Genomic DNA, 20,727 nt, shown 5'->3' with positions numbered 1-20,727 from the left:
TTATATTAATAAATATATTCGATATTAGTTAGGATAAAAAGTAAATCATAATGTACATATATCAAGCAGGTTGGAAGAGTAAAATCTGTTAAACGTGCAAATTGTCTTTAGTCACGTTTGATTCTGAATATTTTATATTGGTTGACAAAAAAAGGAAGGCATGGTGTAATGTACAGTATAACAGTATACATTATGTATTTCTGTACTGGGGTTAAGCAGCAGTTCTTTTTGAAAGCACGAGCTCCCAGCACAGAGCCATAACATACAAAACGATTATTTTTAATAAATACATAAGAAAACGAATACACACAATATATTACACACAATTATAATACACACAATAAAGGCATAATTATATTGACTGATATTGTGACATTAAAAAGCAATTATTAAAAAAAAAGACCACAGTAAAATTACTTGATCTTTAATGGGAATCATTGAGATCATTATAACGTGATCTGAGTTAATTTGATCTTAAAAATGTAAATTTTTATTTTATAATGGATTAAAAACTGCCTCCTGTGTGAATTAGATTGACACATGGTGACTTTGAAGAGCAACTGCATCAAAATTCCACAGTAAAATTGATTTATCTTTATTATAAGCACATATAAAATTGCTTCCTGTCTGAATTATAGTGATAGATATAGTGACTTTTATTATTTTTTTATATCGTCTGGCTTAATACAAATTTGTGTCTCTTAAATCTTATTTTTTATTCTTGAGATGTAGTTATAGAAATAAGTCTGTGTATAGATTTTTATCTATATTGTTAATAGTTGTGTATTTGTTTTCTTATGCATTTATTTTAAATGATCGTTCTGTGGTACTGTAAGTTCTGATGCTGTTGTGTAGAAGCACTTAAGTGGATAAGTAAGTAATCATGTAAACCGTGCCTTAATTACGTTTACTAATTTGGAAGTAATTTTCCAGCACTGATTTTTTTTTTCTTTTCTTTTTCTATTTAACTGATATCAAGCACCAGAACAACAGCACTTTCAGTTTCATGCATGATAAACATTACACTGTCTTAATAATTTGTCAATCGGTATCAAATATTCAGAATAAAATGTAGCTAAGGATGTGATTGTACTCACATATCAAGCGTATTGGTTTGTCCCAATCAATGTTTGATTATTCATGAGGATGTGGTAGCTTAGTGGCTAAGGTGTTGGACTACCAATCAGAAGGTTGCCAGTTTTATCCCCTGGTCCATCAATCTGACACTGCAAGGCCCTTAAGCTTGCTCTGTACAAGGGTGTCTGCCAAATGTCAGTATTGCAGTGGGGCACCAGCAGTATACTGAGGCATGCTTGAAAGCTTTACAACCATTTAACATTGCCACTTTGACCTAACCAAAGAAACTTACATCACCATATTTGATAGGGTTGGTTTGAGTTATAGGGTCGGACAAGATGTTTTTTAACATTCCAGCCGTACCCCACAATAAAAATTACTTTCATTCTTATCAGGGGCGGTTCTAGGATTTCATCTTTAGGGGGGTTTAGCCCTCAGTGAGAATTTAAAACAAGAAGAGTTTTATATTATATGACAACTCTGGTAATAAGAATAGTGACATTTCACTGCTTTTGGTTGCCGTCTTTGCGTCTTTCCGCCGATTAACGTTACAGATAAACGCCTCCAGCTCTGACTGCGCGTGCACGCTGCGCGTACCTGTGCTTTTCCGTTCAAATAAAGCAGACAGCTGAAGACGCACTTTTGAAAGACTACAACGCACGCGCGTAAAAGCAAAGTAAAGAAATCGCTCTTGGATCAAACTGTTAAATAATTTCTTTCCCATCGACATGTCCTGCAGTTTAACGTAATTTTTATTGTTTATTTATGAAAGTAAAAATAATACTTATAGTTTTAGGGTGGCTGAGATCACACACAGGGGGGCTGGAGACACCCTAAAAAAGGGCTAGAACCGCCCGATTCTTATTATTTTTCCTGTTGAAGGCAGTGGTTCAGTTATCTCTCTTTATTTCCTAAATCATTCTCTTCATTTAAAAAAACAAAACAAAACAAAAAAAAAAACATATGAAACCATACATCTAATAAAACATTTAAATATGTTTTATTGTATATTTTTTGTAAATCTTTGATATATGTGATCGTATAACACTAATTCTGTATTTATGTGAATGTCTCTTTTCCATGGTCATTTGGTGTTCCTGAGCTCATCAGTATGTTCTTTCCTTATAAGAACATATCAAATAGTTTATGTGGCCAAACCACATGTTTTGCCATCCCTCTGATGGGGCTGTTTTGATTTGTAAAAGTGCTACAACTGCTTCTTACGCTGATCGCTCCAATTTGCATAGATAAACTTTAAAATCAAAGCTGCAAGTCTCCAGTTTGAGCTTCTATCACTCACTCAATTTCAACAATTATACACACAGTAGTGGGCAGCTGAAAACCTCAACTGGCTGCAGGCCTGGATAAAATAAAAAGCTGCCACTAATAATCTGCACCATTTCTAATGATAAAACTCCACACACATGAGCTGAACTTCCTGCCTGCTGGGTGATTGTGACTGCAAATGATAATTTTGTAATTAACCCACAATTTATCTAAATACAATTAGCTGGCTATATTTGCTGAAATATGGCATTGGGTTGAGTGAGTTTCAGACAAAATTATTTCAGCTATTATCATCAGAAAACCTGGAGCTGTGCAATATCCCTTATAAAGAAATAACAAAAAGGCAGCTGTGGAGTTGATTTAGCACGAGCCATAAAATATCCATTCTGGTATTGGAAATGGTAACTTTACAACTGTAATCTTGTAATAATTGTTAGTTACTACAAAAAAACTCATTTATACAAACATGTAGTCTAAATTCTTGGTGTACCAGTTATTGTGGTTCTTTTAAGTACAAAATTTGGCATCTGTTTCATGAAAGTGTACGTCATCGTGGTCCATTTTTGCATCGGTTCATGCTTGCAGAGGAAATGACACCAGGTAACAGAACTTAATCACCTTCCGATAAAGCTGATTTTACTCTAAGGAAAATTAGAAAACAATTGGGCATTTTTTTTCATTAGCTCCATACTCATTCTATAAAAATGAAATTAACAAAACATCAAGGACTCGTTAAATACTTCTCCTCATAAGGACAAATATTCTGCACATAAAAATCACAAGAGCAGAAATGACAGAAAAAACTGATGAAATACTGTGCACCAAAAAAAAAAAACAGTATGGAAAAAAAGACTACCATAACATTGATGGGGAGACAAGACATTTACGATGCCGGCCCATCTTCCCTCCCACCCAATAGGAGTCCCACCAGTTTAAAACACTGTTGAAATGTTTGTAGAAATGTTGTTTTGGCCAGGTGGCACAGGTGTCAGAGACTGTTCAACATGTCAGGTTTAGAAGCATGGCTCTTTCAGGGAGGATTTTAGCGGTTGTTCTTCATGGCGTCCTTGGCAGCCAGAATGAGTGGCGTGAGACTGGACAGAGGCTTCGCCAACTTCAGGAAAGGATGCTAAAAGACGTGGTTAAGAAAAAGTCAAGTTAATGATTAATGATCATACCATCGTTTAATTCGAGCAAAACAATTAGTGTGCGTAATCATTGATAAGAAGGTTACTAAAAGATGAAACAGGTTTCTTTGGTACAAAAAACGATTTTGTCACAGATCTTAGGCAGCTTGTATCAGGAGCATAGCCTGAAGTGTTATGAGGTAGCTATTACAGGGACACATTACAAATATACATATTTTTTAATCTGATCAAACAAAGTGGAAAATATAGTACATGTCGACAAATAGTAACTCAGAAGCAAATAACACTCAGTAAAATTTGAGTTTAATTCCTTAAGTTAAACTTTACCTGTAAAAGTTCTTTACTGCTGCGCCTCTTTTCTACATCCATTTCCAGACAGTGAGCTAAGAAATCCCGAAAGACAGGGGACAGTTTTTCTGGACTCTGCAACTCTGGCGTTCCATTAGTTGCAATGAGGTAAAGTGCCTGCAATTAAGAAGAAAAGTAGAAAAGGTGTTAAATATAAAGCAGGCTTTGCCCCCCCCCGTAAATCCTTGTGTGTGAAGTTTGCATGACAGGACACACCCTCAGTGGATTCTCATTAAGATATGGAGGCTCCCCTTCCACCATCTCAATAGCCATGATGCCAAGAGACCAGATGTCCACTTTGGGACCATAAGCTTTGCGGGTAACAACCTCAGGGGCCATCCAGTACGGTGTGCCCACCATCGTGCTCCTCTTGCTTTGCTCTGGCGTGATCTGAGCACAGAAACCAAAATCCGCTACAACACGCACATGAGGAAAGAAAAAACAGATGGGATTATTAATACAACGAACAATGCTTACATGTACTACATAAACATTTTAACGTTTCTTCAGCAAAAGCAGTATCAAACTGGACCAAGAATAAATAATATTAATAAAAGGTGTTATTCAGCTAAGTCTATAATTGACTTATAATAAAACAATTTTACTTACTTAAGCATATTTCATCAGCACATTGAAGCTTTTTACCTTAACCCACGATGCCTTTTGACTCTCCTACTGATAGTAATGCAGTGGAATTTACCCCTTGTTTCACCTTTACATAAAGCGAGTGATGTAGTGGTAACTTCTTGGGGTAAATTATTTTATTTTCCAGCTCTCTCAATTCCTCATCATCAATACTCTCTGCTCAAACTGAAAGTTTATAAGTTTCAACTAACACCTAGGTGAGTAGAGTCTCTGACTTAACACAGTATAACTCCATTATACAGCTACACTGCAGTCTGGAACATTGTTTGTGTCGCTTCTAAATTTCTATTTTAAATAGATAATGAAGACAGTAAAGGTCACTAGAAAATGAGGAGTAAGAAAAGAAGCTCTTCCAGAATCTGATCACTATTATTTGTGTAAAATCTGTTGTCTACTGTAAGTCACCAAATTAGCAAAGAACATCTAAAGGGAATCACAATTTAGCACAAAATTTCTCAGTGTAGACCCATTAAATCTGTTTCAGCATTAGAGTGTTCCCTGTAAGGTGGGGGTCCTCCCTGTAGGGTTTGACGTACTAAGTTTAACAGAGCCGTCCATTCCCAGCAGAACGTTGTCACTCTTGATGTCTCGATGAATGACCTGGTTGGCGTGAAGGAATTCTAGTGCTTGTAAACACTGTGGGGGAAAAAAAAAAAAAAAACACAACACGGGCCAAACTTTTATAAATACAATAAAGTCTTTTTCCAGCAAACTTGGATGATTAGAACTCATTATAACAGCCTAATTAATCTATTTATTAATAAAAAAAAAATTTCTTGCTCCTTAGAATAAATCCTTCTAATATATGATACAACCCATAACGTTTAAAGACGCTTTAAAAGCATTACCGGAACTGCCCAAAAAAGCTAGGCAGAGCATTAAAAACAAAGAAATATTCTCAGATGTGGTGGGCAAAATAAAAAACATAGACACTGAAGATCTGGATGGAAATAAAATCTCAAGAATACTGCTAAGGAATTTAATTAGCTGTGATCTGGTATGTGTGGATTTTGGTTCAGACTTGGCAAAGACATGTGATTATTGTGTAACAGTGTATCATCATTACCAAATGTGCTATTAGTACACCTAACACTACCTCTGACAACATATACACTTAAGCAGCTAATCATTTCTTGAGTCCACCCATGTGACGTAAACTGTGCATGACTGGACCTTTAGTTCTCTGGATTATCAGACTGGATATTTTCCACACCTCTCTGCAAACGGCAGCGATCTGAGCTTCGTCCATACACGTCTCGGTCACCACGTCAGTCAGTGAGCCACCAGCAAGGTACTCCATCACTACAAAGAGCTCTTCTCCTACTAGAAAACTTCAGACACAAACAGTACCAGTCATCAGTATGAAATCATTACTATGCTGTTATATTACAGAGCTTCCTGCCAATAAAAATTAGTCACTAGCACCTGTCTAAGAAGTTCACAATGTTCGGGTTCTTCAGTTCCTTCATAACCTGAATTTCATTTATAATTAGCTCCTTCTTGGGTTGCTTTTGCAGGTTGATCTGCTTGATGGCCACCTATGAACAGTAAGGAAAGGAAAGATAAATGTGAAATATATTGTACTTCAAAAGCTAATGGGGAACCATTAGTCACAACTTACCACAATTTATTATGGCAAGTTCAATGACTACATTTCCAAGCATGGCTAATTTTTCTCCTAAATTAATTGTTAGCATAAAAATTTACTAAAACCAGTTTGGTCTCATTATTTTTTAGAAATTTTGCACTGAATCTTTGAGGCTAATGTTAGTCAAAACTTTAGACGCCAGAATCTTCAGAGCAGAGATTAATTTTGGGATAAGTGGTAAAGTTGATATTTTTGCCACACCATATCTGTATTTAAAACATGTAACGTAAGAATTTGTCTATTAAAGTGAGAATGTGACTAACAATTTAAATATATTTTATGAATATATAAAATAATATTCTGCAGTGCCAACAATTTTTCTTACCTCTTGCCCAGTAGAAACGTCGATGGCTGTGAACACTGTTCCTGAAGCTCTGCGAAAGAGAAAATGTGTTCATACACACTTTAGCCAACACATGACCTTATCAGCACTGAGGTCTAACAAAACTAACCCTTGTCCAATCTTCTCGTATCGTGTGTACTTCTTTTTAGGATCTCCAATACTGACTATGGTTCCTGAAACACACACAAAAAAAAAAAAAAAAGGCACAGACACATTAAAAGTCTTTTAACAAACTCTTATAAAAATACAACAAATAGCAAAAATCAAGGCTTAACTGGCATTTCAGAAAAAAAAAAGAACTCTGTCTTTTAAATGAGAGAGGGGTGCACATATTTGTGCATACTCAATCTGTCCATGATCTCCTCATCAGACATCTTGCCCTTTTTGGGTCTTTGTTTGTCTGCAGCTTTGGATGCAACATCCCCATCTGGAGAGACTGGTGCAGGGATGGGATCTATAACTGACCGAGTGTTTGCCTGAAAGAGACAGATATTAAAGTTAAGATTATTAAAAACCTGACAGTATGTGTCAAAATTTGCCCAAACACAACGTCAGTATCTACCACTGTTCAAGTAGATATGAGTAATATAACTGTCTATATAACACTAAATGTATCTAATCATTTCATATCATTTTCCCCCTCATTAACTTATAATTCAATTTATGTTTCTAACAAAAGGACTTCAAACTGTTCGTTTTCAGAAGCAGCTACTTCAGATTCAGGGATCTATCACCATCTCTAAACAGAACCAGAACTACCAGAACCCTGTTTGTAAAAAAATACAAGAAAATCAAGAATTGTAAGCATATTAAACACTCATGGTTATTGATTATACAAATAGTCTTTGGTTGTACTGATCTCATGATGTGAAATCTAAGAAATAATACAATCAACAATAAAAGCACTGCAACTGGTGGATTTAATTTATGCTGCAATTTCTTACCTAAATCCACCTGATCAAGACCTAAATAATTTCACTGTTTCTTAGTTTTGCCTACCCCCTTGGTGTGCTCTGGCCGTGGTGCAACAACAGGTGGAGGTGTCCCCTCGTCATCGTCATCATCGTCAACATTCTTGATGTTTGGTGAGGGCTGTTCTGTGCTCTTTTTAACAGGCTGTGTGTTTAAACACAAAATGTGGAATCAAGATGTAACTCCTTGAAGGGGTCTGAAAGGTTCTGTAGTAGGGGTCTGAAAGGTTCTTTTCAAAACTTACCGAATGATCAGCTGAAGGAAATCCATCCTTTTCTAAACAAACACAGAATGGGAGAAAACAAGGCATTGTGTGTTGTCAAAGAGATTTATTAGTGCTTTTAATGTACATTCTTTCACTTAGTGTGCCTCAGCGTGTGTGCCCTTCTGTTATTGTCTTTGTGCATCTCTGGATTTAAAGCCATAGCTCTTACATTGCAAACAATTAAACAAAATAAATACAGCCAATATTTGCACAGTCTGGATACATTTGTAATCCACGGAAAAGATACAGATCTCACCTGAAGAGAAGCTGAGGTACTTCTGTCTGCCTGTGTTTCCTGTGGAGTCATAGAACTTGAGGACATCTAGAACAGCTTGGGGGTTTTTCTTCTGTTCAGACTTGGTGATGTTGGATGTCTGCAGTAATCGTGCCCACTGTTCTGGCATCCCCTACCGGACAAGAAATGAACGGGTTTATTTATTTTAATATCTACTAAACATTAAAAATTGTATAAATTCTCACTATACCCAAAGAGAAGTTTGTAAGATCTGTCAACTTGCAGCCAAACACAGAACATACGTTCAAGCATGTCAGCAGTTATTAGATTTTGCTTGTGTTTGTAACAAACGAGATCAGCCTCAGTTAAAAAGCATGATGAATTTCCACTTTGCCATCACGGTTTTCTTCAAATACTACCAATGATTTGAAGTCAGATTTAAATCCATGAACAGCCAGACAGGTCTGTTGAAAGCATTCAAGGATCATTCTGTGAAACCAGGCTTTAGTACACTTGAATATATGCCCAAGACCAAGAATGGACAATGATTACCAAGCTTCACCTTATGAAATCTGTTTTCTTCTTCAAAACAGACTGTTATTGCATTGACCACATGTATTCCCAGTTCTGGATGTAGCAAAACACCCTCCAAAAAATTATTTGACTGCTAAAGGTGCTCTCTTTCACACCCGACATACCATGAACCATGTGCACAAACAATTTCAATTTACTCTCATACCAATGATTTCCTTCTGCCCTTTGGATAAGAATGGAATGCAGTAACCTTTTTTTTTTTTTTTACCATAAAGTATGCTTTCATTATGAGTATGCTTTTATTACAGCTTTCAAAACTGGCACAACAGTAGAGTTAGATGACGTATCATCAGAGGATAGCTTAGATAAGATAGCTTAGATAAGATAGCTTAGATAAGATAGCTTAGATAAGATAGCTTAGATAAGATAGCTTAGATAAGATAGCTTAGATAAGATAGCTTAGATAACGCTTTCCTCCTATGGGGTTACACAACAGGTGCAGCAGTCATTCAAAAAATGTGGTTGTCTGACATCATGTGTCACCACCAGTTATATGTTGTCATGTGATAGGGAAAAGTTGACTGGTGGGTAACTATATTATATGTGGATCTTATGAAGTGGGAACAATTGTACAAACTCAATAAATCAATCAATAAATAAAAATAATAATAATCTTTTCAACTCACCGTAAACTCCCCAGTCACAGCATCAAAGCCCACATGGATGGTGTGCTCAAAACCTGAGGGAGAAGAGATTTCCGGCCGTTCCCTGTCCCTGTCTTTCCGTCTTCCACCTAAGAGGCAGTTATAATATTTAAATGTTTAAAAGCTAAAACAAAAAAACAAACAAACAACAAAAAAAACATGGAACACATCCACACACCTTTCTCTGCCCCAGAGAAGATGGAGATGATTTTGCTGCGAGGTTTCCTCTCTTCAGGTACGGAAGGTAAGGGCTTGGAGCTGTGATTGGCCAGCAGCGTGTAGTCTTTCCCGTCACCACTGAAGATTGTGCTACTCATCCTCACAGGTGGGGCAGGTGGCTTGTCCTCATGGTCCATGTTATCACACATGGTTCAAGAGGAAAAGAAAAATAGCGAGGAAAACAGAAAAAAGAGGGAAGGATGGACCAAATCAGATTGTGGGGGTAGAAATGCAAGAGCAGAAAAGAACCAGAGGAATTAGAACTGAAGAACTGGGTGAGTGAAAGGGGACAGACACAAACACACACACACACACACACACACACAGAGGGGTAGAAAGGTGAGACATGCTCATGCAATGCTTTTAAAGAATAAGCGAGAAGAGGTGAAAGGACCCACTTCCTCCAAGCTGCCTCTAGACTCTTCAAACATCTAACAAACTGCTCTAACCAACATGCAAAATAATGCTCATTGTTTTCAAATCTGTATGCAGCAGTACGAATAAAAACCATGACTGCCAAAAGCAACAGAGTACTTCAAAAATTACAGTAAATCAACAAAGAGATGCTTAAGTTCTGAGGACTAGTACATGGTTGTTGTTTTTTTTTTTGAGTCATAATTTTTACATCACTGTAATTTATAGAGAAAGAGAAAAATGTCTTTTTTGTCTTTTGTTAGAACTGAACTGATTCTACTAGATTAGAGTTAAAATGTGAATGTGTTCTGTGTGAAACAGTTTGAATGTGAAGTGGCTCAGTTCATTTTAGTTAACTGCGTAAACAAATGTTTATGCACTACTAATTACACACTTTGTTATTAAAATAATGCTTTCATGTATCACAGTAGTGTATCAGTTTATACTGATATTTAGACTATTACTGAGAATATTTATGACGTGTGTATGTCTTCCTCTTTGGCCCAAAGTGGATGTCTGAATTTTTCATGACCTAATTAAAGGTATTTTGGGGCATCGCATATACGGGTAATTGTGGGTCGGGTAATTGTGGGTGTGTCAACGTGTAAATAATCAGTGGTATGTACGCACACTGCAGATACAAACAACTGATGTTTTTTTTTAAGGACTCTTTAATAAATATCATAACATATGCATTTAAAGTAAGATTTAAGATTGTGAAATGCCTACAAAGTAAGTTACTGTTAACTTATAATGGCTATAAAAGCATCTTTTTCTCCATCATAAAGTTTAAAATACACACACCAAAAAATAGCTTGTGATACTGAGAAAATCTAATCTTTCTTTCCAAAACTGCTTTTCTTACACGTTAAATAGTATATTTATTTTCAGTCCTAGATTATGTGACATTCCCCTTCGTACAAATCTGTTTGAATAAGCTGTTATAAATAAAATGTTAACATTACAAGCTCTAACAGGATCAAACTTGTTATGTGGACATTCTGCACCACTAAATGTCAGAATAAATAGTCAAAAAGTGACATTCATAAAGAAATGGAAAAAATTTTTTGCATGCAAATTGCTGTAGTGAATCAAGTTCATTGTGGGCCGCATAAAAAAAAAACCCGAAGTATTTCTTTCTTTGTTTATTTTCTATTGTGATAAAAATCTAAAGTAACATGATTACAAATGATCATTAGGGTGTATTAGCGTGTGACGTCATCCGGCGACGTCGAGCTCGAGCGCATCTACTTTCTACTAAAGTGTTGGCAAGACGACAGAAGAACACCGTTTAAACTCAGCTAACGTTAAAGGCTACACTGTAATCAATGATAACTAGTTATACTCGACTAATATGATGACTAAATCAGTTACAGTTGGTGAGATGTTTTGGTAAACTAAACCATACAGAAAGCCAGATAGAGTAACTTTAGACCTGTAGGTGATTAAACGCTGCATTAGTAATCAGCTTGCTAACTAGCTAGCTAGCATAACTCGAATGCTGGCCCTAAAGTGTGACATACTGCACAAAAATAATAATAATGCAGTTATCAGTTAGCTCGTTTAAATAATCTTGATTTTAAATCGTATTCAAATGAACCGTTAGTTAAGTAAGAAACTCACCTGTGCAGCTCCACTCTGCAAACTTCCACGAAACTTGGCTAGTAGGCAATCCAGACCTAAAGCAGCTTTTTTCTTTTCTCTCCAAAAAAATGTGACCCTGCGCTCTTCTGGGGGAAAATATCAAAAAATACAAAAATATTTAAGGTCAAAAATTTTTTATTAAGTCAACTTTATACACGAAACATCGAGCTAACTATCGACTTTTTACTCTTTGTTATGTGCACAAGGCGAGCGATGGGGAGGTGGCTTCCCAGACCCAGAGACTTTTCTCCCCAAGTCTCGGGTCCTACCTACCACAACCCTTCGATACAAGCAGACTTGATAATTTCCCCACCAGTATTAAGACAAAACCCTGCTTCTTTGTTCGGATTGGTGAAGATATGAGGTTTATAGGCTATGAGCCAATCAAACGACGGAAGTTTTAACGTGCCAACCAATCATAGTTTAGAAGGCAGGATTTATTCAAATATGAGTGCAAAAATAATAATGAAGCCTCACAACCGCTTCCGCTATCGAGGAATTGTGGGAAAACACCAGACAAATTTAAAGACCTTTCATTTTTTTTAATTCAAGACAAGCTATGAATTGAAATGAGAAATAAAACAATATATATGTAATATAAAAAATAAATCAACAAAAACCTAGCAAATAATCTTTGCATCACGTCTATTAAATTGAATATAAATGTAAGAAACTGTGCTAAGCATTATTCATCTCTTAGCTTCAACATTTTACTATTATACCAAAAATAACCAAGAACTGCTAAAACATGCTCAAAACAAACAATCAAACAAACAAACTAATAAATAATGCAAAACCAAAACTTTCTAATTCAGTTAAAATTCTGAAATCACGTAAAAGTTTCTTCTATAAAATCTCATATTCAGGCTTAGTCTGAATGATCACATGTAGATTATTTGAGGTGGCATCAAGCTGCTGCTATCACATAGGGGAGAGTGGGGTAAGATGACCCAGTGGGTAAGTTGACCCACCCCCTGTTTCTGGGCAACTATGCAAATTTGGTGTAATGTGACCATACATGCTGAAGGACTCCATCATTTGTAATTTTTTGTGAAGAGGAGAAGCACATGGGACAAGAGATAAGTTGCCACAAAAACACTTATTTGCTTGTTAAAGTTGATTTTCTGCATTTCAGGTATACTCACTGTTGTGCCAAAGCAAATTTATCTAGGTCTAAAGTTGTGTATGGTACATTTTGGTGATTTGTCAACATATAAAACCATGTGAATCATCAAGCTAAAAGTTTGAATTGCTGAGCTAGGCCATTTTTACCAAAATGGTGGCTATGGGGCAAAGTGAGCCAGATGATGTGGGGTAAATTGAACCAGTGGTTGGATCAATGAAGACACCTTTGCAGAGTTCTTTGAACATCTGGCTCACCATACCAAGTGCTCCTCCGACCATCTCATAGTGCTACTACTTGATTTAAGCAAAGAGAAAGGGGATTGTTATGCTCACAATTCCACACCACACATCTCATTGCCTGCAGCTTCTGGACAAGAGTGTCTATGGTCCATTCAAGACCAATTACATCCAGCATATACTGTACCACATCCCTGTATGTGTGAACGAGGCTTTCAGCAATGACACCATGGAATATCTGTTCTGGATTCAGGTCCACAGGGATTTTTCCTTACAATAGAGATATTTTCTCTGATGCAGAATTTGAACTATCCATGGTGTCAGACAGACCAAACCCTGATGTGCTGTCTACTTCTGTAGAAGATCAACCCATGGCTTCAACCTCAATCTCTATGTAGGATCTGTCCCACTGAATGATGTGCTGAAGAAGCTTCCTAAACCTTGAAAGGTTGGACTTCAACTGGTTTGTTTTGTGTTGTTTGAGGTAGCTTTAATAAATGACATTGTTTGGAAAGGTAAGTGAATTGTTAAAAAACTTTTAAGTTTCAAAAGTTTTTTTGTATTATACTTGCATAAAATAGGATGGTCAATTTACCCCCAAATGGCTCAATTTACCCACTGACTGGGATCAACTTACCCCTAGCTTGGGTTAAGTTGAGTCACATGAACACTTTTTTTTTCTGAGGTCATATTTTCAAGGATCTATGTCATAGGTGCATTCTTATATTTTCAGTTGATAGGCAACATCCCAAATTAACAGTAGATGTCTTCGTTTTACTTCTGTCTAAATTTCCCTTGCCTGGAGATCCACATAAGTAAAATCTGGCTCATCTTACCCCACTCTCCCCTAAGTGTATATATATATATGCTTACTTCAGCCCTCCTTGTTAGAATCCTATATTTTTGCATGTTGTACTGTATAATATTCAGTATGCACATTGGTCAGGGCAATTTTTGTATTTTGTGTGTTGTTTTTTACTGTTTTGTTTTATTTATATTGTCTGCATTGTCATTTGCCTTGCACTGTTTGCACACGTTATGTGGCTTAGTCCTTAGCTCCCTGTTGATTTATGTAGCTTTATGTCGTTTTATGTAGCACCTTGCATCCTGGAGAAACATTGTTTAATTTAACTATGTACTGTGTCAGCTACAGTACACATTTAAATGACAATAAAAGCTTTTTGACTTGACAAACTGTATATAAGAATAATAAAAGCTTTTTTTGACATGTGGACAAATATAGAATTTTTGTGCATACAAATATGGCTTTTTGCAGTTTTGTGCCTCACATGCCTCAGTTAAGGTCAGCGTTCGACACTGGGCAAAAATGGCCTACATGGCAGAATTCCAAGATGCAAACTGCTGCTGAGCAAAAAGAACATAAAGGCTTGTCTCAGTTTTGCCAGAAAATATCTTGATTAACCCCAAGACCTTTGGGAAATACTCTGTGGACTGAAGAGACAAAAGCTGAAATTTTTGGAAGGTGTGTGTCCCATTACATTTGGCATAAAAGTAACACTGCATTTCAGAAAAAGAACATCATACCAACAGTAAAATAAGGTGGTGGTGGTGTGATGGTCTGCGGCTGTTTTTCTGCTTCAGGACCAGGAAGACTTGCTGTGATAAATGGAACCATGAATTCTGCTACCAAACAATCCTGAAGGACACTGTGTGGCCATCCGTTCGTGACCTCAAGCTGAAGCAAACTTTTGGTTCTGCAGCAGGACAATGATCCAAAACACACCAGCAAGTCCACCTCTGAATGGCTGAAGAAAAAGAAAATGAAGACTTTCTGCTGCTAAGGGTGGCCCAACCAGTTATTAGGTTTAAGGGAAACCACCTTTTCACACAGGACAATGTGGGATTAGATTTTTTTTCCTTTCCCCTTAATAACTGTTATAATAAAACTTTCATTTAAAAACTGCATGTGTTTAATCCTTGACTAATTTTAATTTGGTTGATCTGAAATTAAAATGTGACACACATTCAAAAAAAAATTAGGAAAAGGCAAACACTTTCACACCTGAACTGCACAAGTGCAGGATAGAGTATTTACTGTACATATATAAAATTCTGCTCATTCCACTAGTCCTTTGATTAACACAGGATTGTAATTTACAGTTGTTCATGACAATGACACGTTTGCTTATGACTACTACGGTTTCAAAAGATGCCATGTTTCCAGACAGCCCTGAAGAGAAAAGCACAACACAGCAGAGACACCAGCGTTGTTACAGCACAAACTGGGATGAGCAGAGAAGAATCACCCACTGGAAGCTCAAGACTCACACTTTGCACCTATAAAAAAGTAAGCACAGACAAATGTTCCTGTATTCAAATAATTCTTGTAACAGAATACAAACTTTTTTTTTTACTTTGGACGATCTCCTCCATCCCAAGCTCAGCAAGTTACAACCAATCAACATGACTGCTCACAACATTAACAGCAAACAAAGTAGCATGTTTAAATTTAAACAAGTTTGCTCTATATAATGGTATTTCTGGGGTATTTCTTTAGATCAATCACCATACTGACATTACTCATCACAGTTAGGTGGCTAGGTTGTTGCTAACAAAAGACGAATATGGATGATTTTCTTTTCAGCAGATTAATCTCAAGGTATGGATGATGTCTAATACATCATATGACACCTATGATTCTCAAATGCTTGGTTACTGATTTCAGATAAATACAGCTTGTTACTTTTGGTTAATTTGTAATTTGATCTAGTTTAACACTACTTATCATTAAATTAAGAAAAAAATGACAAAAGTCGCAAAAGGGAAATGTAAAAAAAAATGACAAAAGGGAAATATATGAGAGTTTAATTGGACAGATATAAAGTCAGAGAAAAAGAGAAACCATCCTTTGCTAAGTGCATATGGGGAATAAGGGGGGAAGAAGAAAATAAATCAAGAAACAATCACTTTCTCAATGCAGCCAAACCATGCTTAAGCTGGCAGTGGAAGGATGCGGCATCTCAGACTACTGCCCTCAGTTACAGTGAAGGAGACGTGTGAATAGTCATAATAAATTTCGTTTGAAAACAAATCCAAAACGCAGCATATTGAATGACAATCACTGCTTTTAATAGCTCTTACAAATATAAGCTCATTCATGCCGATCATAGTCAGTGACAAGATCAGTGTTTCTACAAGAACTCGATTACCTTTAATCCTTCGATCTCCAGCCATGAGCAGAAACTCTGGTTCTGAATTGTGCAAGGGGCATCAACCAATCGGTGAGGTAAGCCAGGGTCTATAGTGTCACCTAGCACAGAAAAGACAGACATCGTTTTCGAATGCAGAGACTGGCGCTAACTTTCCACTGCAGGTAATGTGAATCTCTCTGTGCTTGTCACTTCATGGAGGCATCTACAACAAAACATGTGAAAGATTCATGGAATCACGAGTTCAGAAAAAATATCTGCTTGTTCATGTTGGCTACGTTTGTAAATGATGTTCAATATATGCACAAAGTTAAATATTGTGTCGAGTTAATATATTCTGAATATTTAGACCAGCATCCAATGATATAAATTCCCTCTTAAATGTACTAAAATTAAATGCTAGAACACCATTGTGACCATTATGAATGTTTTTGTCACCTACATGGAACTATAAAGTACACAAGCAGTACAAGAGCAAAGAACACAATTCTACATGAACAATAGAATGATGTTTTTTGTCCGATTATTGCCTGCAATTTGCATTACCATTCTTGAATTTTTCATTTGTTTTTGCACTATACCCACTGTAAATGATCTGTTAACAAATCTGCCTGCATTGGACAAGAGGTTTTTAATCTGTGCTTTTTCACCCACAGTGTTCTAAACGAAGCAGCAGTCTTGGTGGTTTGATGATGACTTGTTCCCATCCTCCCGTACTGGATGCCTTGTGGTATCGACCATGGACAGGAACTGCTGCATGTAGAGGCTCAGGAGGACCGAGAAATACCAGTGCAGAGAAAGAAGAAGAAATGTGGGCCGGGCTCTCGAGATCTAAAGCTGAATTAAGGAGCACCTGTCACATACAGACATAACGTTTAATTATGCATTTCCTATTTGTTTGCTAATTAAACTGTTGGAAAGAATTAAAAATGGGTGTTTAGGTGATACTTAAAGATGTACAAAAAAACTTTTTAATATTTTCAGTCTTGTGGGGAAGAAGAGCCGCCTTTAACAAATCTCCATGTGAATCTGAGTGTCTTCGTTAAAATAGACGAGGGTAGTACTGGGTAAAGTGTGTGTAAACATCACCATTTACATTGTTTTCATCAAACTATAACTTGCAAGTGTATCCAAATGTGCGATCTCTAAGTATGCTGTCTTGAATAGAAGGTCATTCGTACCATGCTTATTAGAAAGTTAGTGTCACGCTCATATTCTGGTATTGTTTGAGCAGAGGATCTTTTTTTTTTTGTGATTACTTTATTTACCTTTGTGTATAATATTAAGGTTTGATGTTACAAAAAACATTCCCACATTTTACGTGGGACTTTAACATCCCTTAACATAATTTTAAAAAATTACATCAGTGTAACAAAAATCAGTGAGCCAGTTTTTCGCTGCACCATAGACATAACAGAATAAACCCAGGGACTGACAGAAATTTCATAAAAAGTGGATTGCTCATCTCTGCACTCAGAGCTAAGAAAAAAGATAGTAAACCATTTTCACCTGTAATCCCATTTCCTCCCTCAGATCTGCAAGCTGATATGGATCCATGTAAACTCCACTGGGCAACTTGTGCAGAAGAAGAGCCTGGACAGGATGTGATGTAGGCTCATGTCGAACCTCATAAACAAGGTCCCTTAAAAATTAAGAATAATACTTGAGTAATTCAATCATTTCGACAGTGATAGACAGAAAAGCATATCTATTCTATCTATGTACCCTATCTAATGATATAATACATCTAATTATATCTTAATAGATTTAATCACATCACCATGTGTCTCATCAGTACTGTATATAACATGAAGCAGTGTGAGTACAATAAATTTTTACAGAGACCACATTCTCATACCTTTTATTATCCTAATTGTTCTTTCATTTGTTAGTTTTGTTGTTAATGTCTTATTGTGGCTAATTTACAAATGAAACTGCACCATAGGTATCTGCAGTTTGTACAGTATGTTAGTGTTCGCTACTTTCAGTGGTTTCAGACATTCACTTGGGGGCTTGGAACTGTATTGTATACAGTGAAAATGCCTGACAGACAAACAATGTACTACAAGCGTTGTGGGTGGGACAATGATGCAGTAGTAGCACTGACATCTCACATCTCCATAGTCTCTGTTTGAGCATGAATTACTGTCTGTGTGGAGTTTTCTTCCACATTGCCTGTAGTTGTGGTGCACTGTGATGGAGTTCCTATGGATCCACTGCAACCCTGATCAGGGTAAAGGCTTTACTAAAGAATGACTAAATGAATGAATGAATGATTGATTAAATGATTTGATTAATAGATGAATGAATTACTGAATGAATGAATGAATCTGTGTTTACTTATGTCTGTCCTTAATTACATGTTTCAGTTTTAGACCAAACAAAAAAAAAACGAGTTCATCATTTTATTAGCCAAATTAACACATCTTTGCTTCCTAATATTATTAGTTTAAGAGAATAGTAAGAGTAAAGCTGCAATATTTCCAGTAATCTTTACATTTCCGCTGTGACGTTGTTCACCTGTGAAAGCCATGTTTATTCAGCTTCATCGACAGGACCACTGATTCAAGCCAAGAAGAAGCAAAAGCACAACCAACACCATCTGAAACAATACAACAATAAATGAATTACATGATCAACAAAAGAGTACGCCTTTAACTCAGTAAGCAAAACAAACACGACCACAATAAGAACATCCAGCACCACTACGGTACAACAAAGCTGTTTGTTTTTGTTTTTAGTTGTTTGTCCTACACTCATCATATATAATGTACATTCTACTACAACTTAAGCCTGTAACAAGGCAATTACCGTTTTGTGAAGCTCTACAAACAATGAAACATAACACAACAACAACACAATTTAGGAGTAACATAGTAGACTCATATCAGTGGAACCGGGTAAAGCTCTAATTCTCACACGCCCTATACAGTCGTTAGGGAAGACTGATTCGCCAAGAATAAAACAACGCATTAGTAAACTTGTTTACAATCGTTTATATACTTACATTCTGCTTTCTTTCTAATCGTGCTGTCTTAAACATTTCGTTTAAGTTTAGAAAACATTTCTAGTTTTAGAATATATATTTATAGATATATATATAGATAGATATATAGATATATAACTAGTGCACTACATATCAAAAAAGGAGTGATTTGGAATTTGACCGTCATCGGTGGGTTATTTCCGGATTCTGTCATGGCTCACCCAGTAGATGGCGCTAACTCAATAGTTACTACAGTTACCAGCACATAGAAGAAGTTCACACAGAAGCGGTAGTGTGGATGTTTTGCTGTTTTCTTCTAAGTTGCAGTTTAAGTTTTAAGGTGCTCTTCATGACAGATATAGGTATGTAAACCAACAAAAAAACATTCAGCTAAATTTGAAGAATTATGGTTTAGTTTGTTATCTTTCATGTGATGCGATTGGTTACTCTATTGCTATGGCAACAGCTAACGGTCGCATAAGATGAACAGATAGGTATGTTAGCTTTGGGCAAAAGTATTTTCTGCTTTATTAATGATTAATCCAGGCTAGTTCATTGCACTTGTCAATTTATAACTGGTCATGACGCCAAATTAAACAAATAAATTGTCCTATCAGAGCAAATTGGGAACTTTGTTTTTCTTTGACCACTAGACTGCAATGATGCAAATGCCGAATCCTTTCGTCTCATAGGTGACAAGGACAGGTCTCATAACACATCATGCCTATAACAGCCAAACGATGTGGGATTAAGTTTGATCCACCTTCAGTCATTCTCATATATGAAAATGAACATATAAACAAGTTGCGTAAACGAGTAATGCCAGTGAGGAGCTTTTCACAATACTCAGGTAACAGATTTTATTTGTGTTTGCTAACTTTATTAAGTGTTGTGTACTGTTGTACAGTATATTGTCTTGGTGGACCTGGGATTGAACTCTCAATCTTCTGATTGGTTGCCCAACACCTTAACATGAGATAATTTAAGTCACTCTGGATAATGGCGTCTGCCATATGCTGGAAATGTAAACGTCTTTGCCCCTCTTCTCCAGACTGCAGCAGGGCTGCAGAGAGATTGAAGCATCATCCTCGTCATGGACATTACCTGGACTCAGTGTCACTGGAGCAGCTGGTGAGGTTACACACAGTACTCCGGGATCACCTGCGAGGTCTCAGTGTGGAGGAGAGTCTGAGAGAACAACGCCGCTCTCATACAGACGACGAAGATCTCAACAAGGTCAGTGACGAGGAACTGAAGCGACGCAAAGCAGAGATGGACGTGCTGTTCGAGCTCAACCGGCGCCGCAAAGACGAACCAGACTTTGTATATGACCTCGAGGTGGAATTTCCTGAAAACAGCGTACGGGAAACGTGCAGCTGGGACCAATCTGATGAAGAGTTTTGAGTAGTATGTAGTGTAGTAGTACAGCTCCAGGGTCTCATATGAAGTTTCATGTATTTTTGATGTATCGTGTCTGTGTGGGTTTCCACAGAGTCCTTCAGTTTCCTTCCACCTCCCAAAAACATGCCAGTAGGTGGCTAGTTAAATATTTATTTTTAAAATATTTTGTAACATCTATTCCACATATCGCTTAAATATCATAATAGCACAGAAACAAAACTGGATGATCTGGATGTCACACTTTAACCTTTCATTAATAGCTAATAAACTTAACAGTACAAGACCACAGGCAGATGCGTGCATATAGTTCATGCCTCAAAGTAAA

General features: G+C 36.7%; 3 protein-coding genes across 6 annotated transcripts; 1 reads left to right on the top strand and 2 right to left on the bottom strand.

Moving 5' to 3' along the window:
* Positions 1-2,978: 2,978 nt before the first annotated feature.
* On the bottom strand, positions 2,979-11,818 carry pak2b (p21 protein (Cdc42/Rac)-activated kinase 2b). Its single transcript, XM_027159390.2, has 16 exons — positions 11,671-11,818; positions 11,463-11,569; positions 9,385-9,696; positions 9,189-9,295; positions 7,990-8,140; positions 7,713-7,744; positions 7,496-7,612; positions 6,840-6,972; positions 6,606-6,669; positions 6,479-6,527; positions 5,931-6,043; positions 5,719-5,836; positions 5,042-5,141; positions 4,077-4,273; positions 3,840-3,977; positions 2,979-3,493 (listed from the first exon to the last, which is right to left on the bottom strand). Exons 3-16 carry the CDS (start codon positions 9,572-9,574, stop codon positions 3,407-3,409), a joined length of 1,596 nt encoding a protein of 531 aa, XP_027015191.1. The 5' UTR covers positions 9,575-9,696; positions 11,463-11,569; positions 11,671-11,818; the 3' UTR covers positions 2,979-3,406.
* Positions 11,819-14,877: 3,059 nt separating this feature from the next.
* Positions 14,878-19,164, bottom strand: pigx (phosphatidylinositol glycan anchor biosynthesis, class X). 2 transcript variants are annotated; one of them, XM_027159447.2, is made up of 6 exons: positions 19,023-19,164; positions 18,536-18,617; positions 17,525-17,657; positions 16,670-16,868; positions 16,016-16,116; positions 14,878-15,143 (listed from the first exon to the last, which is right to left on the bottom strand). In XM_027159447.2, the coding sequence occupies exons 2-6, from the start codon at positions 18,562-18,564 to the stop codon at positions 15,009-15,011; spliced, it is 597 nt and encodes a 198-aa protein (XP_027015248.2). In that variant the 5' UTR covers positions 18,565-18,617; positions 19,023-19,164; the 3' UTR covers positions 14,878-15,008. The 2 variants fall into 2 exon arrangements, with proteins under 2 accessions (XP_027015248.2, XP_027015239.2); XM_027159438.2 differs by lacking the exon at positions 19,023-19,164 and adding an exon at positions 18,827-18,959.
* A 43-nt stretch (positions 19,165-19,207) lies between these two features.
* Positions 19,208-20,690, top strand: cep19 (centrosomal protein 19). 3 transcript variants are annotated; one of them, XM_027159468.2, is made up of 3 exons: positions 19,225-19,363; positions 19,694-19,851; positions 20,053-20,690. In XM_027159468.2, exons 2-3 carry the CDS (start codon positions 19,722-19,724, stop codon positions 20,403-20,405), a joined length of 483 nt encoding a protein of 160 aa, XP_027015269.1. In that variant the 5' UTR covers positions 19,225-19,363; positions 19,694-19,721; the 3' UTR covers positions 20,406-20,690. The 3 variants fall into 3 exon arrangements, with proteins under 3 accessions (XP_027015285.1, XP_027015269.1, XP_027015276.1); XM_027159475.2 differs by having other exon boundaries at positions 19,355-19,495; XM_027159484.2 differs by lacking the exon at positions 19,694-19,851 and having other exon boundaries at positions 19,208-19,363.
* The last annotated feature ends 37 nt before the right edge of the window (positions 20,691-20,727 follow it).

The sequence above is a fragment of the Tachysurus fulvidraco genome, chromosome 2 (genome assembly GCF_022655615.1).
Source record: "Tachysurus fulvidraco isolate hzauxx_2018 chromosome 2, HZAU_PFXX_2.0, whole genome shotgun sequence".
NCBI classification, from domain to species: Eukaryota; Metazoa; Chordata; class Actinopteri; order Siluriformes; family Bagridae; genus Tachysurus; species Tachysurus fulvidraco.
This window is presented reverse-complemented; position numbering and strand designations above follow the sequence as displayed.

Bases quoted from the DNA above. Each gene is read 5' to 3' on its own strand.
- pigx (XM_027159438.2), bottom strand. From the start codon at position 18,890: ATGTTACTCCTAAATTGTGTTGTTGTTGTGTTATGTTTCATTGTTTGT. The intron at 18,618-18,826 runs GTAATTGCCTTG...GTATTGTTTCAG, and splicing joins TTGTAGAGCTTCACAAAACG to ATGGTGTTGGTTGTGCTTTT. The intron at 17,658-18,535 runs GTGAACAACGTC...TTAATTTTTAAG, and splicing joins AATAAACATGGCTTTCACAG to GGACCTTGTTTATGAGGTTC.
- cep19 (XM_027159468.2), top strand. From the start codon at position 19,722: ATGCCTATAACAGCCAAACGATGTGGGATTAAGTTTGATCCACCTTCA. The intron at 19,852-20,052 runs GTAACAGATTTT...CCTCTTCTCCAG, and splicing joins GAGCTTTTCACAATACTCAG to ACTGCAGCAGGGCTGCAGAG.
- pak2b (XM_027159390.2), bottom strand. From the start codon at position 9,574: ATGTGTGATAACATGGACCATGAGGACAAGCCACCTGCCCCACCTGTG. The intron at 8,141-9,188 runs GTGAGTTGAAAA...CTTGTCCGGTAG, and splicing joins CTGTGACTGGGGAGTTTACG to GGGATGCCAGAACAGTGGGC. The intron at 5,837-5,930 runs GTGCTAGTGACT...TTGTGTCTGAAG, and splicing joins ATTGTGAACTTCTTAGACAG to TTTTCTAGTAGGAGAAGAGC.